At 32.5% G+C, this 20225-nt stretch overlaps 1 protein-coding gene and 1 long non-coding RNA gene across 2 annotated transcripts; both read right to left on the bottom strand.

Moving 5' to 3' along the window:
• Positions 1–10105: 10105 nt before the first annotated feature.
• LOC107617009 (uncharacterized) lies at positions 10106–12016 on the bottom strand. The gene is made up of 4 exons (XR_002353186.2): positions 11621–12016; positions 11327–11385; positions 10801–10883; positions 10106–10482 (listed from the first exon to the last, which is right to left on the bottom strand). It is a non-coding gene; the product is annotated as an uncharacterized LOC107617009 (long non-coding RNA).
• A 3480-nt stretch (positions 12017–15496) lies between these two features.
• LOC107616718 (uncharacterized) lies at positions 15497–17077 on the bottom strand. The gene has a single exon (XM_016318658.3). It carries the CDS (start codon positions 16976–16978, stop codon positions 15776–15778), a length of 1203 nt encoding a protein of 400 aa, XP_016174144.1. The 5' UTR covers positions 16979–17077; the 3' UTR covers positions 15497–15775.
• Positions 17078–20225: the final 3148 nt, after the last annotated feature.

Here is a 20225-nt window from a genome sequence, read left to right as displayed (position 1 = left end):
TGCCCCCAATTCAAGTTCAGTGTCACTGCCCTAGGTCTAGCCTTTCTCCTGACTCTGTTTCACTTTTATACTCTGAACTGCCTTGGTCTCGTTTATCTGTTTGTTATGATTTTAATTCCATTTTTTTTTCGGTGTTGCCTTGAATTTTTAGAGTTGTTTCTGCGTTTGATTCCATCAAATTCGATGTTGTTGCGAGTGTAATCGGAGTTGGTGATGCTGCCATCGTCCCGGTTGTGTTGGAAAATCTATTTTACATTACAGAGTTGTGATAAATGGATATTGATGAAAAAGATATACTTCTATGATTATATTTGTCTTGTGAATGTGATGGTTTGTTGGACTGGATTATTGGGTGCTTGATTCCGTAAGTGGTGTATGGTTGTTGATAAAATCCAGTTTGAAATGTTATTTACATGATTATTATGAAAGGTGGATTTTCTTGGTTTTGAAATTTACTTGGTAATATAAATGAATCGATTTTGGAAATAATTTGAGATATGAAAATAAATTGATTCTGGGAGCGGTTTGATTTTCAGTTGGTCTGATTTTATAAATAATTTAATATTTGAGCTGATTTGATTTTAAAAAGAGTTTTATTGTTGGAATTGGTTTCATTTGAAAATAATTTGATATTGGAATTGGTTCAACTCTGAAAAATGTTTGAGATTTGGAAATGGTTGAGAAAAGGTTTGAGAAATGTTTGGATGAGACCTGAAAAGGGTGGCAGTGTCCGAGTTTTAGAGGAGATGTTGCCGAAATTTTATAGAATTTGGAAATTTTATTTGAAGTAATTAATTAAAAAGATTTGTTTTTAAACATTATATGTTTTAAGATTGATTTATTTATAAAAGAAAGAATTATGTTTTGAATTGGGATTGTTAATGGACGGAATGGAAAGAAAGAAGATGAGAATTTTCTTTGAAATATGGTTTTTGAATGAATTTGGAAATGAGATTTGGATTGATGAATGGTTATGATGTTAGGAATGTTGAGAATGTTGAGATATGATCTTTGAATTATTCATATGGCTTATGAATTTGAATTACCTGATATACGAGGTTCCCTGGATAAAGTACCATGGCTTGCCACCATGTGTACCAGGTTGAAAACTCGATACTCTGTTGACCCTACAATGTAAGTGTGACCGGGCACTATATAAATTCCCGGGAATGTAACCCCCATTGAGCAATATTGATTATTTGAGAAAAAGCTATGCATAGACTCTTGGGGATGCACGTCGGGGGACAGTCTAAGTATTTTCAGACTTGTCGGGTTGGCTGGATAACCGACAAATGAGCCTCATCAGCCATAGGACAGACATGCATCATATGCATTTGTATGATTTGTTTGGGTTTGAACTTGTTTTGGTTTGCCTAATTGCTAAACTGTTCTTAACTGCTACTTGAACTATTTGCTGTAACTGCTACCTAAACCTGTGCTTTCCTTGTTTGTCTTTTTTGTGTTTGTTCTGGTGTGCTACATTTGAGAATGAACTTTGGTGTTGGATTAATGATTGTGTTGTTTGATTGCGTGGTTGGTTTCTGATTGAGATTTCTATAAGAAAGGAAAGATTTCGGATTTCTGAAAGATTAAACATTGTTTCTTTGAAAAGGTTTTGAACAATTACCTATTGGTTTTTAAAAGATTCATAAGGCAATGTTAATCACTGAGCTTGAAAATAGTTTTTGTAACACCCTACCATACAGAGACTTATGCTTAAGTCATAATTCAGAGATGGCAAGGTATTACGACCTCTAAAACAAAAATTTAGTACGTATAGTAGTATGAATGATTGATTATAACTAGGAGCCTTGTAAAAAAAAGGGATAAACAAAAACCGCAACTCGAAAGCGCAACACTCCGATCACTAACACAACGAGCAAAGGATAAGCTAACGCAAGATCATATATATAAAGAGTATCAAAAACAGGAATATCAAGACTCAAAATCCGGCTGCGAAGGTAACCGGTTCGAGCATAGCAATATATACATATAATAAAATAAGGAAAACCCCAAGGAAAACCCAAAGGGACATAAATACATACAACCTATTCTCCAAAATCCCCTCTAGAAGGAGTCATCACAGTTTGTATTATTTAATGGAGATAAAAGTATCTAAACAAGATATATAAATCAAGATAGAGTCCCGAGAACAAGAATCTTCGCTAATCCCGAAGTCCCCAGCATGCCTCAACGAGAAGCCTCGCGTCCTGCATCTGAAAACCACAAAATCCGCATGGGTGAGAACCAGAGGTCCCCAGCACGGTAACAGCTTCCACATATATAATACATAATAATAGAGGAAAGCCAAAGGCAATCCTAGAACTTCCTCCAGGAAATATCAAAGCTTATAAACAAGCTAAACCGTAAGCGGCAACTAACTAAAGATCCTTCAGTCTAACTAATACTTCCCTTTCTACTTCCTTCAGACCTCCCAACAACCAGCAGGAGTATAATATAGCAAACACAGTTATATCAGACAAGAGATTTACAAATAGGAACAAATAAGGCATTTAGGCAATTAGCAAGTAATATGCAGTCAAATAGGCAATCTCAAACAATTCATGTAGTATGCTTATGATGCATGCCTGTCCCTAGTGGCTGATGATATCATCTGTCGGTTATAGAGCCAACCCGACAAGTCCTGGTAGCTAGCCATTGGACTGTCCCTCTGTCGTGCATCCCCAACTCGAGTTATACTCATCATAAACTTGATCATAATCATGATCCATATCCATCACCCTCACTGGTGAATATTTATCCATCACCATCACTGGTGAATATTTATGGGGGCGAGCTCATCCGGGCCTTTCACAGTGCCCGGCCACACTTACGACATAGGGTCAAAAGAGCTTCGAGTCTCAACTTGGAGCACATGGTGGCTAGCCATTGCTACTACCCAGGGAAACCCTCATCTCCAATGGTGGAAGTGCAAACCTTCACAATTCAATCAACATCATATATGCATTTATACTTGGCCATAAACATGGCTCCGCCGTAACACGGCAATAATCTAGCCATCCGGCTCACGGTTAAATCCATAACCAGCCAATTCATTAACAATTACGGCCCTTCGGCCCATGGCACAACAAGCACTTCCACCGCCATTATCCGCATCTCACATAATCATCTTTGATCCTCAATGATCATTCATTTTTCCCTTGCTTCACTCGCAAGTTACCACATTCACTAGCCCTTTTTCTCATGCTAGGCATATCATAATGATTTAAGACATAAGTGGTGAGATCGGAGGCTTAGAAGTATGAAATTTGGCTTTTAAAACTCAAAAATCAACTTTGGGATGAAAACAGGTCCACGCGTACGCGCACTCCACGCGCACGCGTAGATGGCGCTTTCTCGAAGAACGGCGCGTACGCACCAAGTGTGCCTACGCGCGAGGGGTCATTCTGCTAAAAATTTTCTAAGTTAAAAGCTGCAGAATTTACAGATTCAAACCCCAATCTTCCAACGGACATAACTTCCTCATTTTAAATCGTTTTTCACTCGTTCTTCGAACGGCATGGACATCCCAGATCCAATTTCATTTCTAAACAGATTTGGCACAAATCAAAGATCCGTAGTCCAAGTTATGTCCCGTCAAAGTATGCCCAAAAACCATGTTTTTATACAAAACCACAAGGTGCCATTTTCAAAACAAGCCACTTTCAACTCTTTTCAAAATCAATCAAACATGCCAATTTCAATCCTTCTCTTTGAAATCATTCAAAATGTACCAAAATCAACAACAAGCCATCCTCAACTCACACATTGACACTTTACCAAGGTTTCCAAAACCACATCCAACCATTTTAACACTTCTCAATCAAATGGCTAAAGGACAAACACAATATCATGTCATACATCCTTCCTCATCCCAATTTCCAATAATACCATTTCCAATTAACCATCATTATACATAATCAACATCATACTCACCATCAACATGGTACCACCCATCAATTCAACCTCAATCATCCATCAAGCATATATCACAACATGCATTTCTCATATTTCACACAATCAAGGCATCAATATTCATAATCACATATATGAACACATCATATATTTCAACCATTCAACAACACCAACAATTCAATGCCTATCTTAGGGCCTCTAGCCTAAGTATTTCCTACCACATTACATATTAGATACGGGAAACTAAAACCATACCTTAGCCGATTCCCCAAGCTCAACCGGAGCACTTCCAAACCACTTGTCCACAAGCTCTCAAGGTATCAACACCTCCAAGAACAGATTTTATCACACAAAACCCTCTTCCAAGCTTTCCAAAATCACCAATCAAGCTCCAATATTCACATATACACAACCTAAGCCACAATCATCATACCCATACACAACATCTCAAAACCCAAACATCATAGAACAACAAAATCACACTAGGGTTGAGAATCTTACCACACCCAAGGTCCAAGGAGACAACATTAACCTTCTCCTTCAAGAGAGTTGGGTCCTATAACATCAAAGAACCCAAAATCTCAACATTTTACCCATGAAACTCGAAAATAAGGGCTGGAATTTCGAACAGAAACACGTGGCTTACCTCAAGATTAGTTGTATGGGTTTTGTAGAGCTCTCCGCGGTGAACGCGTGGCGGCAATCGGAGCTCTAGATCAAAAGTTATGGTGGTTTGAAGATCAAGTGAGAGAAAGAACTTGAGAGAGTGTTCTTCCTCCCCTCTCTTCAATTTCAGCGTGTTTGAGTGTGTTGTGAGGAGAGAGAGTGCTGAAAACTAGGGTTTTGGTTTAGTTATGTTGGGCCAAGGGCCCACTTTGGGTCCGGTTGGTCCGGTTTGGCCCGTTCGGTCCAATCTTGGTCCGATTTCTATAAAATTGGTACCGAAATTCTCGTCTCAATTTCCTCTATCACATTTAGCCATAAAAATAATATTTTTGGCTTTCTAGAATAAATTCTCATTTATGGGTTAATTAGCCATTAATTAACCGGGTCTTACAGTTTTCTTATTAAATATCTTCTTATGACAACTTTGAAACTCCGTGGTGAGACCATGTGGTTAGGTTTTCACCCCCTACAGTTTTACCTTTTCAGGAACCGGATGAAGCATTATGAAGAGTTATACTGCGTTTGGTTTATATGTTGTTGTATTAATTAGATTATTTTCTTCCCTCATCTTTGTTATTACAAGTTTGTAAGAGGGATAGGAGTTGTATGTTTTATATGTATATTATATTATGAGATATTATGTAAGAAGTATTGCAGATGAATCTATGCCTGCTTGTATTTTTCTTAAGATAAAGTATTTATTTCTGGTTTTCAAAGAAATCAGCGATACGTGTCGAGTCACAGGCTCCTATTTTAATATTTAGTATATAAAGTAATCGTAATACTTCTTGCTATCAGAGTGGCGCAGCCGGAAGCGTGACATTCTGGTAGTGAGAGTGTTACACACACCATTTTGGCAAACGCGAATCTCTATTTCTGGTCATTTTCCTCATAATGCTTCCAAAAAATCGTGGGTTGTTCGAGCTTTCGACTACGTTGCTCGCACTAGCCATTACGATCTAGCTTTGAAGACGGAGAAGCCAACACAAGAGAATACAAGCGAAGAGACGAGAAGAGAAGAGAGTAGGCACTGCAGATAGATCTTCAAATTTGGGTATTAGGGTTTTTAACTTCAATTTTGGACCAAATTGAATCAACAAAGTTTACTCATCCACGTTAGCTAGCCATTTTTTCGCCAGATGGACAGAATGTGCTAAAAGGACGAATCTAAGTCCTGGAGTGAAACTTCAGGGACGAATATGAGTGACTATTAAGTTCAGGACTACTATGAGGCTCGAGTGTAATTTCAGGGACCACTTTAAAACTTAACTCCTCATCAGGGCTTTGCAATGGTACGCGGTTGATAATTACAAGACTTGGAAAAAAAGTCATCGAGGAAAAATTGTTAAATTTTAACTACTGTGTCGATAAGGTCTTCAATGACAATTAACAAAAGTCAAGGATAATCCTTGAACCACGTGGGATTACTACTCGAAAAATATGTTTTTGTACATGGCCAACTTTATGTTGCCATCTCAAGAGTGACAAATAAGAAAGGGTTAAAAATTCTAATTGCTCATGATAAAAATAGAAATAAGACCGAGAATATTTTCTACCCTGAAGTTTTTAAAAATATATGACAATGCGTTCAATATCAGGTATTCGATCTTTAAAGCTTTCATAATTTGTATATACTTCAATTTTCACTCATAAAAAATAATTTATTCCTTAGTTCACATTGTTGTGACTTTATTGCCAATCACAATGCTACATTTCACTAACATTATTTTCTTATTGCAATTTATATCATAATGTATAATTTTCTAATATTTGGCTCAATCTTATCCATCCATCGAGAACATCAAAATTTTCAATTTTAAATACTTGAAATCTTGTCACATGAGATATCAGATACAAGGGATTAAAACTCATATTTTTAGTCATCTTACTCTAACTCTTTATTTGTATTTCTATTACCTCAAACTTAGGTCTTTTTTATATCTTTTGCACTGTCAAAATTTCATTTCAATTGTTACACTACAACAATTTCTTAAGATAGCGACGGTTATTTTGCGGCGGTTGTGTGAAACCGCCGCGAAACGACAATCTGCGGCGCATATAGCAGCAGTTAGGGGTTGGGCTGCAATCAGGCCGACATTTAGCGGCGGTTTTTCTCGAACCGCCGCTATATTTCAATCAGGTTTGCATTTCGCGCGTCTTTTCGAAAACCGCCGCTATATGTACCCCTGGTGAGTTATTGTTTTACATTTTGCGGCGGTTTTGTTTAAACCGCCGCAAAATGCGTATTACCACATATTGTAATGTTTTCTTTAGTAATAACCATCTGGGTATAATCTAGTTAAATAAACACTATTATCTTAAACTGCATATGTTTAAATCATTGTTACATCAATTTATATATGGTCCAAAAGTATATAAAGAGTATAATAAAAGTATATTTAATAATATCCATAATAAATATAATAAATAAAAATAATAATAATTATAAATATTTTTTATAAATTATTAAAAATCAAGCATTTTTTAAAAATAATAATTATAAATATTTTCTATAAATTATTAAAAATAATAATTAAAAATATTTTCTACAAATCATTAAAAATTAAAAATTTTATAATTTTACCAAAATTATCATTTTAAATTTTAATTTTTTTATTTTAATGATTTGTTGAGCATTTATTAAAATAAAAAATTTAAAATTTTTATTAATAACAATCTTAACCTATATTCTTAGATATAAAAATTCATAATAATAAAATTCAAAATTAATTAATATTTTACCAAAATTAAATACTAAATAGAATAAAAATATTTTTATATAAAACCAATTAATGATCTGCATATTATCATGGTTAATAAATTCAATAATGCTAACTGACTAACAAATATAATGTTTTTGGCAAATATTTCACTAATTTTAAATATTAAAGACTAAATTCTAAATCTTAATAAATATTTTTAGAAAATGTTAGATTTTTAATAATTTATAAAAAATATTTATAATTATTATTTTTTTTATTCGTTATTGAAACTCTTTATTGAATTTATTATGGATATAATTAAATGTACTCTTTATATACGCTTGGATCATATATAAATAGATGTAAATTAATTCGATCTACTATGGTCCAAAATTAATTCGAAATAGACTGATTTGAATTACTAGGGACGTCCTAGCATGCATAATTTGAATCACCCTAATTTGAACTCCCCTAAGATTACATGCAAGCATAAGAATTACATAAGAATGGGACTGATTCGAATGGGACTAATTCGAATTACATAAGAATGTGCTTTTGGGATATCCTGGTAATATTTTTTAATTTGGTAGAATTGTGTAATTTGGTCGTCCATTTGGTTTAATTGTGCATTTTGCCCAATATATAAGGTGCCTTTTATAACTATGATCAGGTATAAAGTATACAACAAAAAATTGTGTTGCAATCAAATGTGTTCGTATGATATACATAATTATTACAGCTATATATCGAAGAGTCATTTGGCTTGGTGGCAGCATGACATTGTTAAAGCTTTTCCTTCTTCCAGGTTCAAGGTTCGAGAATGAAAATACTGAAATTTGGCGGCGATTTAGAACCACTGCAAAACAAGTGCTACTTTCGTTTATTTGCTATTTAGCGGCGGTTATTATAACCGCCGCAAAATCCATTCACATTTTGCGGCGGTTATTCCAGCGGTTGACTAAAACCGCCGTTATCCGTTTTGCCGCGCCCTATCTTCCGGCGTTTCATGAAACCGTCGCGAAATATTTTGCGGCTAAATGGCGTTTTTGTTGTAGTGTTAGTACGTACTAATTATTAATTCACAACTATTATTCATTCGCTTAAAACATAAATTCTTTCGTTAAATTCATTTTTCCATATTCATATCTTCTACAAATCAAACCTTACTCAACACAATCATCAAAATATATGCCATATATTTTTTTTCTATTATTCATATCATCAAAACATTACTTAAGGATAACAAAATAATATTAACTTCCTCACCTATCCCCTTTTTTTTATATATAAATCGGTTCTAAGTGTGTTAGAATTTACATATAATTTTTTAAATCATAATGATTCTCTTCGATTTTTAACACCAAATAAAAAACCAAATACGCATTCACTTCATCTCATCATATACTGTATTTGTGTTATCCGCACATAGCGCAGGTGTCTTGCTAGTTAGGAATTAAGAAATATACAAGTCGTAGTATCAATATGAGCCTTCTTTATCTGCTTTCTATCACATAATTCCTCAATTGAAAATTGATCCTCTTTTGTCGATAATTTTTTTCACTTTTTTTTCACGTAATATGAATTTTCAACTCATTTTTTTCACCTATGTTCATGTGCGAAATGACCCCAATAACCTTTGTATCACAACCGTTACCTTTATTAAGCAATAAGCTTTATTCCCGTTGAAAAATGATTGCTGAGTAATTTACACAAAAAAACGTTTTTCTTAAATTTTGTAACATCATACATATTAGTCAAAAGTAGACATGCTATGAAGAAGAAAAGAAAATAAATATATAGAAGGTCTTTAATTGTATACTTGAAAGTGGATAATGTATGCTAGTGTTTATTGACTTTCAACTTAAAAATAAAAAAATATTCTTTTTGTCTAACGAAATTTAATATCAGAGATAATTGTCGCAAAACCATCTTTTCTAAACTCTTAAACTGTTGGATGCATATATGATTATATATAACACCCTTTTATATAAGAAAATGGAAATAACGAGTAAATTGCAAATTTTACTCATAAAAATTTATAATACTAACAAATTTATCTATGAATAAAAACATATTTAAATAATAATTAAAAAATATTTAAAAATTATCAAAATTTATTATTCTTTGTTATTATTTTTGACCGTAAACTTAATTTTTTTAATTAATTTAGTAATTTAACAATATATTTTAATCTATATTTTTAAATATTAATGACGAAAAAATAAATTCTAATGATTTCCTAACATATTCTTCGTATTAATTTTATTTATGGGTAAATATATTAGTAATATTCTAATCTTTCATGAACATAAATGTTAATTTACTTGAAAATAACTATAACAGAATCCTAGATTTTTAATAAAATTCATATGATAAGAATATCTCTCCTAAAAAATTACCGAAAATCACATGAAATATTTTACATACATAATCAAACAGTAAAAAAAAAATAACAAAATATAAAAATAAGGTTTAATTACTCTGTTGGTCCCTATAGTTTCGCGAAATTTTCAATTAGGTCCCTATACTTTTTTTCCTTTTAATCAGGTCCCTATACGTTAATTTTTTTTTCAATTTAGTCCCTATTAACGTTAAACGTCAAAAAAATGTTAGTAAATTGTGAAATTACTTTTATACCCTTAGGGACCTAATTGAAAAGAAAAAAAATATAAGGATTTAATTGAAAATTCGGTGAAACTATAAATATTCAATAAAAAATATTCCTATAATCCCTAATCAATGATTCATTATGTTAAACAAATAATTTTTTTATTAAAATTTCATAATAATAAAAAATTAATATCCATAAATAAAATATTATATAACTCATAAACAAAATCTTAAAAATATACTTTTTATTATGCTTTCGCTCGTTTTCTAACATATAAGGCATACAAAATGTTGCTATTTCTACTCTGAATTAAATAAAACAATGTAAAACAATGAGGCATATAAAGTCCATTTCTTTTTGCCTCAAGCTTCTCACATAATCTTGGATTTAAAAAGTCTCAAATCGTCTGCAGATTTCACATGATTTAGATTGCTCCTTAGAATATTGTAAGGTTGGCAAGCTGAAATCAGAATATTTCTCTGATAACGTTCTTGTCACAGCTACTCTTGATAGTGTCTGTTTAGCTCTTGGCATTGGCTGAGAACCAGCACCATTCCTCCCACTTAAAGCATCCAACTTCAATAAATTCTGTAAATAAGAACTAGTATATATGACTTCCTGTTGTCAATAAGAAGCACAAGATAGCTTGCCTGATATATGGAAGTTGAGAAAGGTAGAAGTATATATGGAAGTTGAGAAAGGCACAATAATAAGATAATGAAAATTATCCATCTATAAATATTCCAGAAACCATTTTTCCTATCTGTGATGAAAAAAAGCTCACCTGCATATTAAAATAACCTAAAGCAATAAGAATCATGCGTCAATGTCTAATGAAATCATAACTTGATGATATTAAGAAAATATCTTCGTTTAGAGATTAAAGAAGATGCCAAATTTATATACCATCAGGGGACCACGTAGGCTCAGTTAGAGATTCCACAAGTGAAGGATCACTCCAAGCAACACAGATGCGCTTGTGGATCTCTCTGTATGGAACATTAAGATAATTAAACTCCAAATTGAAAAATAACATATACAAATATCCCAAATCAGTAACTCTAACTATCATCAGTACTTGAAAGCCAGATCCAATACACAAAATAAGAGCATAAATGGATAGTTAAAAAGAAAAAATCTTTTAGAGGGACTAAAATTTTTTTATAAGCTTGTATCTAAACAATGAATCAACGTAAGGAACAGTATATTAAATAGAAACTATCAACTATTGAGTTTCATTCCACCTCATTCATAATTAATTCCTTTGTGGTACTATATATTAGCAGACAAAAAAATGCTATGACAAATTAATGCAGCAATGCTTGAAAGATTCAATATGGCATGGCATGCAGATGCCACTTTCAAACACCAATTATTATATAGAGAAAATTAGTTAAAAAAATGACAAGAAAAAAGGCTAGAGATTCAAAACCTTGAGAGAATGGTCAAGTCTCCCTGTCAGAGCCAACAATAGTGTTGTTTTGCCACTTCCTGGAGGTGGAGGGCCAAGCAATAAGGTCATCCCGAAAGAGAATCAAGCATTGAAAACAAATCACTAGTACAATCATGTTATGAATTATGTTATTGAATACTGATCATCAAACCCTAAATAGAAACAAACAATAAACAAGTATTCAAGTAATCATGAAGTAAAACATATGCAATTGAAGACAGACTCAAATTTCTTTACAATCATGATGCTGAAAAGTGAAAACTAATATCATACCTGGTCCTGGGCTCTGTCTGAAATGCAATAACCAAGGCCAACCCCCAAGTCCCTGCATCCAACCTAGTCCTAGGCTCTGTCTGAAATGGAAGCCATGGGAGCAGGCGCGAGATAGCGAAACTAGGCGCGAGGGACGGAGCGGCGGTGTGGTGAGGAGGGACGGAGGCACGGCGCGGCGAGGCGAGGGAAGCATGGAAGAACGGAGGCACGGAGGCACGTAGGTGAGACGCGGCGAGGGAGAGAGGGACAGAGGCACGGCGAAATACAAGGGATGAGTAGAATACAAGGGACGATAGGGACGCCGAGAGGAGGAGGCGCGGCGAGAGGGCACCGTGCGGCAGATCCGGAGAGAGCTTGATGAAGAAGTTAGGGCTAAGGATATGTGAGTGTGGAAGTGAGAAGGGTTTTTTTGGAATTTAAAAAATATAAGAGTGTCTTGCTATCCCAAAAAAAGAGAATATTTGTTTTTTTAAAAGAATATTCTGTTATTTTAGACGTTTTTGTCACGTTAGGGATTTAAGTGAAAAAAAATAATAATATATAGGGACCTAATTGAAAAGAAAAAAAGTATAGGGATCTAATTTAAAATTTCATAAAACTATAAGGACCAACAGAGTAATTAAACCTAAAAATAATAAAGTGAGTATACGTATAGCATGATAATTCAAGCACAAATTAAACAATACTAAATATATGCCCTGAAAAACATAACATTATAAAGCAAGCGACAAAATCCAATGCAAACAAACCCCTAATAATAATTAAATCATCAAACTCAATATTAAAAGACTACTAATTAAGAAAACAGAATGAAATATAAAACCCTAAAAATAAATAACCTAGAACATCCAAAACCCTAAGAGCAAGAGTGGAAGCAGATGAACACTGAAACTAGTCCCAAATGCCACTGCATTATTTTTCTTATTTGAAGAAGGAGGAGGATTGCCAGCAGAACCATTAGAATTACTTGCTGACGGTGGCGGTGGCAGTGGCGGCGTGGGAGGTGGTGGTGCATGAGAAGGCAATGGCGATGGCGACGGCGACGGCGATGAAGACGGAGGTTTGTTGTTATGAGTCCTTTGGTGGACGGAAACGGCGAGCTTCTGGCCAAGACAACAGTAGTTGGCGATGGTGCAAACGAAGAAGAAGGAAGCATTCTGGTTGAGTTGGATGATTGCTGGGCTGCTGTTGAACACTTTGAGAGGCTCCATGGATGTGCAGTGCTCGTACTCGTACTCTGATACCTCCATTAAGTTGTAGAATTTTGGGTCGAAGTTGAATACTGCGTACCCAATAAACATTCATAAATCATGAGTTACGATATTTGCACCACCAAAATTTCTCAAATAATCTTTTCATTAAGTTCTATTCGTGTTTCTCTTTCAATTTCCGTCGATATAGCTTTTAATTTTGTAATTAAATCTTTTTTCTATCAAAATATTAAAAATAAAAAAAAATATTTTTTACACAAATAAAATAATAAAAATTTAATTATAAAATTAAAAATAATATATAAATTCAATTGAAAAAAAAATATAAGAACCTAATTACAAATTTGATAAAATTATAAAGACTAATAGAATAATTAAATTTTTAATTAAGTATATTAAATTATCTAATAATTCTTAGCGATTATTTTTATATCAAGTTATATGTGCTACTTTTATGAACATTTCAACCTTTTGTATACAATAAAAATTTATATGCAATTGTCTTTATACAAAGTTAATAGTCGAAAATCGTTAGATGATTTAACAGATTTAACTAAATTATTATTATCTATCAATTATTAATTATCAACTTTATATAAAGACAAATGCATGTGAATTTTTATCCTTTTATAATTGCTACTTTTGATATTAGAAGTAATCAATAAGAAGCGAATGTAAAGCTTTTCTTTTATATCATAAAAAGAAATATATAAAAAAATTAGATAAAAAGTGGTATAAATATTAGGTTTAATTACTCCGTTGGTCCTTATAGTTTTATGAAATTTTCAATTAGGTCTCTATACTTTTTTTTCTTTTTAATTGGGTCCCTGTACTAATTTTTTTTTTAATTAAGTTCCTCTTAGTAGTAATTGGCTTAATTTTATAGGGACTCAACTAAAAAAAAAGAATTGGTACAGGGACCTAAATAAAAGAAAAAAAAATGTAGGGACCCAATTAAAAAAAAAATTAGTGCAAGGACTCAATTAAAAGAAAAAAAAATATAGGGACCTAATTGAAAATTTTGCGAAACTATAGAGACCAGCAGAGTAATTAAACCTAAATATTATTGTTATTTCTAAAAGTATAGTGTACAATAATACCTGTTTTGCTATGTAAATTGATATAGTAATTCAAATATATATGTTATAAAGGGTGACAAAAGTAGTTTACATGTTTTGGTTAATACTATTGGGATAGCCCAAACCTTTGTTCATCATTGGGATGATTCCGGTTTTGGGTTGAAAATGAAATCTGCTCAACAACAATAATCTTTTAACCTATATACTTTTACATCCAAATTTTTTTGTGGTGCTTTAGATATATTTGATTTGATTCTGTATAATCTATTATGGTGTTAGTTTCTTAAGGGGTATAAATCAATTCAACTTGTGTTCAAAAATACCCAAAAATTAACTATTTACGATCAACTAACTTGTAAACTTCTTAATTTGGAAAACAAAAATTGTTTGTCATTTATCAAATATAAAATACAATTATTATTATTATTATTATTATTTTGGGAACCATATGATGTCAAATATATCATATATGCTAAAGAACAAAATATAATAATAAAATCTTGCAGCTTTTAAGCATTCAAATGACACAAATAAACAATAAAAGCATATATATTCAACAATAATAGTTACTTTCTTTCATACCTTGTATTGTCTTCTTGATGAGGCAAAAAAGCAAAAAAAAAAAAAAGATTCAAAGATACAAATAAGAAAAGAATTACTGATATAATAGTGGTCCTGTTAAGATTAGATAGAAATAACATATCAAAGCAAAAAAGAAAGCACTAAATATATATAGTCCTCCAAAATTGAAGAACATCAATTTGACATGGCAATTTAATTTTGTACCTAGAGAATCACCAACTCTAAAGAAATGGTTGTGAGACCAATTGGTGTAGTAGGTTGGATAGGGTGGAATAACCCAACCTGCTGAATCTCCAACTATGAATTGAGTATGAGCAGAAGAACAGTGACAATTCATTGCTAAAAGAAGCAGCAATGCTGAAAATGACAGAACAAAACCTTTTTGGTGCTTCAGCAGCATCATCTTCAACTTCTCAGATCAGAGAATGTGACACAATTTTGAGGAACAAAAGAAAGAGATAGGTAAGTTAGAAAAGTATGCATGCAAATTAAACCATATGGAACTCTAACCGTGTGTATGTTTTAATATTAGAAGGATTTAATTCTTTCATTTAATCTGCAACTGTTACTGCGTTATATGAATTAGTGTCCTTACTAATTTCAACACAATTTGGGAATTCATCTGTGGTAATGCCATGAAACTGAAACTGAAAATTAATTATCAGAACATGCTGAATCAGAGATGCAATGTTGCAAATTTTGGACTAGGTAACAACTTTTAATGTTGGTAACTGATATTCAATGTGTAACTGTTCTGTTTCCTTGACTACTTTAATGTGTAACCTTATTTCACTCTTAATTCCATATTGGTTATTAAGAAAATGTTATATAACAGAAAAGTGAACAAACAAAGTAATTTATACTATCAGATAATCAAATACTTATAAATGCCTGATTTTTGGATAAGTAATATTGAGTCCAACATTTTTAATATGTAAATTCAGTATAGTAAAATTTTGTCTAATAAGGAGTTATTAGTTATTACTCTTAAGAATATGTATACCTTTCAACTTGTAATGTAAAAGCCCTTTTTATTAATGGTATGTAGATATAGATATAGATACATTGTAAAGCACACTGAATCTGAAATTTGAACTATTTCAGATTTGTTCCAAGAACCAGAACAAATAGCCATTAAGGTGCCAAATCACCAGCATTGAAACAAATAATGAAAGAATGATCCCAAAAAAAAAAAAAAACAAACAACTTCCCTCAAATCCAGTTACATACAGAAACTATTACTCAAAGATAGAGTACAAATTGTGAACTGATATTCTTACAAACTAAGAGGAGCAATAGGGGCATGTAATCAAGCCATTCTCATTACACTTAGAGCACTGAATCTTCTCTCCATGTTCTTCAATGATTTTGTGGCTTCCATTGCAAATGAAGCAAAGCACAAACCTTATTCCACTACATCCATCACATGGACCATTGGAACAATCTTTAGGGATTCCTTCAAAGATTTGCTTCAATTTCCCTTGTTCATGCAATGTCACAACTTCTTCTGCTCCACCAATGTGCCTTCCTTTAACAAAGAGCCTTGGTGGCACAATTTTGCCACCCAAAGTTTCCCAAAGCTCTTCTTTGAACTCCTTGTGCATTGATATGTCCCTCTCAAAGTACAGAACCTTGAAGCTCTCGAGAAGGAACCGGATCTTTTCGCAGTCCTCGAATGTCTTCCGGATTCCCCTTAGAGTTGTTGTGTAGAAGATCACACAGCTTTCGCCTCCCGGTGGACACTTCTTTTCAAAGCACAACAAAGGATCATCGCCATCACCATTGCCATCGCTGTCGCAATTGCAATTACTAATTTCTTCCACAATGTTGCATGATTTCTCTAAGAGCTCTGCTTCGGCTCTGGCTCTCCTCTGTTCCTCTGTCATCCTAACATATTCCCTCACGGCCTCCTCAAATGCTGCTAGTAGATTTGGGTCGAACAAGCTGCCAGAATTCAAGTCCGGCCTCCGGAACGACGTGACATCAATCTCAGACAATGGAGTTTGGTTTTTTCCATCAAAATCAGATCTTGGCTCAGGTGATCTTGAATCCACCAAAACCCTACTCTGCTTTTTGCTCTGTTTTCGCTCTGTTTCTTCTCTGAACCCATTCTCAGAAATTCCCTTGTGTCCAAATTGGTGATTTGATTTCAACGAGCATGGTCCAATGTTCTCTTTGTTGTCATTGTAATTATCCAAATCTATTTCTTCATCATCATCATCATCTTTTAGGTCTTTCATGAGCTCTGACACATCAATTACCTCTGGTTGTTCTTCCTGATGCACCTTTTTCTGGACAACCACGACCTTCTTGGGAACATTTTCTCGGGAAAGAAAAGGGGAACTTAGGTTGAAAGTTGGAATCTTTTGGAGAAAATCAACGTACCCATCTGATGCTTTCACCTGAAGAATTCGATCATGCCTCAGAGACTCAATTGGCTTGATTGATTTCAGCTTCTTCAGCAATTTTCCTTTCACCCCCTTCATTCTCTGCCTCAGAATCAAAAAATAATAAAAAAGGAGAAATTGAATTTGATTTTGTTGTCTGAACAAATTAGGGTGAAGATTGTAAAAACAAAGCTTAACACTTTCTTCTTCTTTGGGCGCAGTGATAGAGAATAGTAGGGACTCTCAGAGTCTCAGTTCCAACGGCTAGTTAATTTTCAACTTCGTTTTTTGTTTTTTTTTTTATAACAAATTTAAAGCGTTATTAGTGGGTGATGGGTATGCAAGAGCCACACTAGTCTACAACGAAAAGCATGGTACAAAGTTGTTCTCACCAATTAATGAGTGCCACGTGGTAATCTAATTACCTTGGGGTTTTTTTTTATTGTTATTTGTGGTCCCACAATTTTGGGTTATGACTGATGACTAGTGAGGATTAACGTTCATTAATCATGGCTACGGCCTACGTGGGACAAAAATCCTTTTGCTTTTGTTTTTTTTTTCTTCCACTATCATTTCTATCTTTACGGTGTGAGGTGAATGTTAATTCGCTATATATAAAATAGTGAAAATTGATTTGTAGTTATGTTATGTAAAATTTATAGTTAAAATTTATTAAATAATAATTTAATTAAATATATTAATTTATTAATAATTTTTAATTATAATTTTATATAAAATTGATTATATTTAAATTTTTATTTTTATAAATAATCTATTATTACTTATTAGAAATAATAAATAAATTAATAAATTTTTTTTTTTTTACTAAAGATAAGGAGATTCAAACTTGTGATCTCTTAGATGAGTATACAAAGATTCTGCCACTTGAACTATAATTCGTTGGTAAAAAAAATTTAATTTTTATTTATCATTTTTAAAAAGATCAATCTAATGAATAAATGATTAGTTTAAATCATAAATATTATATATAAAGTATAACAAATAAAAAACCTTTGAAAAGTTTAAATAAAAAATATTATGAATGGTTAATATCAATCATTTTTAATAAATTTTATTATAAGATAATTAAATTATTAAAAAATAGGTTCATTTTGTTCGAAATGCTACTAGTGTGTGAGTTGTGCTTGGTTATCGAGAACACAGATATTAGACATCGGTGTGGGACAGGTTTTTTTGAACAATGGCAAGGAGAAATCGGACCATCCGATTTCTTTGTTCTAAAAATAGTTGACCACCAATCGGACAGTCCGAGTTGGTTGGAGGGAGAATTTGAATTTGGCCGGAGCTAATCGGACCGTTCGAGCTGTATATATTCTTTTTTGTTTTGTGAAATTGAACTCGGATGGTTCGGGTTGTTTGCTTAATATTTTTTTAATTCGGACAATACTAATCGGTAGGTCCGATTTAAACATATATATATGTGGGTGTGTGCGTGTAGAACTCGGATGCAACTTTTCAGATCTCCTTCTTCTTGTTCTGTTTGTTCTTCTTCTTCCCCCAACTCCTGCATCTCTCTTATTTCGTATGAACTTAAAAAATCTGATAGTGAAGTTCATATTTATGAGAGTGTGAGAAATGGATGATAGAATTCCGTTAAAAGTATATTATTTGGGTCATATTTTATTACAAACATCTGAAGGAATGAAATTTAGTTGCAAGAATCCGTTAGATATTATTATTCCATTCACAATCTCATTTGAAGAGCTAAAATGTGTGATTTGTGAGAAAATAAATTCTGAGATGTCAAGAAAAATATCATGTATTTTATATAGATATCCCATACTGGTATTTGGTGGATTCGTTCAATTTCAAACCAAATATGTAATCGACGAAGCAAGTATGCAAGAGATATTTTCAATGTATATTGAAACTCACGCTCAGATATCGGTCATTGAGTTGTACATTGAATTCGAACAATCTGAAGCCGCCCGAAATATTGAACGGGAAGATTACAATAGTGATAGTGAGGAAGAGTTTGAAAGCAATTACGAAGTTGTTGCTCTAGACGGAGATGAAGATGAAGGTGACGGGGCAATGGCTCCGAATGTGGCAGACGTCGCACTTCACGTACCTCTGAACACTGTTTTCGTCAATCAACTGTAAACGTTCTTTTAAATCCCGAAGCCACGTCAATTTTATGCAGCTTCCTCTACAGTCGGACTTTGTCGATGCAAACCCAAACTGGTGAAAACACTCACCCTCTAAGGCTTCAAAACTGCTCAACGTGATTCCTGTCACTGGAAGACCATTCGTCGAGAGACCAAGAATAACAGCTACATCCTCCAGTGTCATTGAACACTCACAATCGGAAGGTAAAAGGTGTGTGTGTCTGGGTGCCACCTTTCGACTAAAGCATTTACCAGTGCTTTCTGGCATTGAATTATTCCAATCTGAAAAGCATGATAAAAACTGATAAACCGTAAATGTTTCTCCACATTAGAATGGTATCGATCCAGAGACAGTGGATGGTCACATGTCAACATCCATAAACTCTACAAAAATATAACAGACTATTAGTCAAATCATTAATAATTACTAATTTACTACTAAAATTTAATAATTTTCAAATTAGAGTAACTAATTATAATGGCATGATGCTAAACTTCCTATTAATTATACAATTTAGTAATTACTATATATGAATAAATACAATTAACACAAATAATCTTACTAAATCCAATTTACTTGATAATTAACTACACAATATATATTAATTAAAATCACACAGCTATCACGAATAAAATCCAGTTAAAATAACTAATTTTACTAAATCTAATTTACTAAACTCTCGAATAATAATAATTTAACTTACAAATTTAATCAATACTCCTACAAATTATTTCGAATGCTTCATAATTTTTAAAAATTACGATATTATTATACATATTAATTATTTTAGCCATACTTCTTCCTAAGGTAAGCATTGAATTGTTTCTTACATAATTATTTATTTATTTAGTCATAAATAATTTGTCGGTCAGTAATAATAATTCTTATATCACTAACTACATATTCTAACTTACTATTAATAATAATAACTAATAGATAAATCCACTTCTTATTTAACTAATGTTAAATTTTATTATTAAAATCTCAACTACAATAACATATATATTTATGTCAATTAAAAAGCTAACAACAAACATATATTTAATACTGAAAAATAAATATATTATATTTTACAAAATTTAATTATTAATCAAAATTTTCAATATTATTACAAAAAATTATACACCAATTTAGTTTATTTATTGTTACAAAAAATTATCATAATTCCTAAAATTATAATTTCTAAAATTAATCATAAAAATTAATTAATTAATTA

This window comes from Arachis ipaensis, chromosome B9, assembly GCF_059453495.1.
Source record: "Arachis ipaensis isolate K30076 ecotype BB chromosome B9, ASM5945349v1, whole genome shotgun sequence".
NCBI lineage: Eukaryota > Viridiplantae > Streptophyta > Magnoliopsida > Fabales > Fabaceae > Arachis > Arachis ipaensis.
This window is presented reverse-complemented; position numbering and strand designations above follow the sequence as displayed.

Coding starts and splice junctions, on each gene's coding strand:
- LOC107616718 (XM_016318658.3), bottom strand. CDS start 16,978: ATGAAGGGGGTGAAAGGAAAATTGCTGAAGAAGCTGAAATCAATCAAG.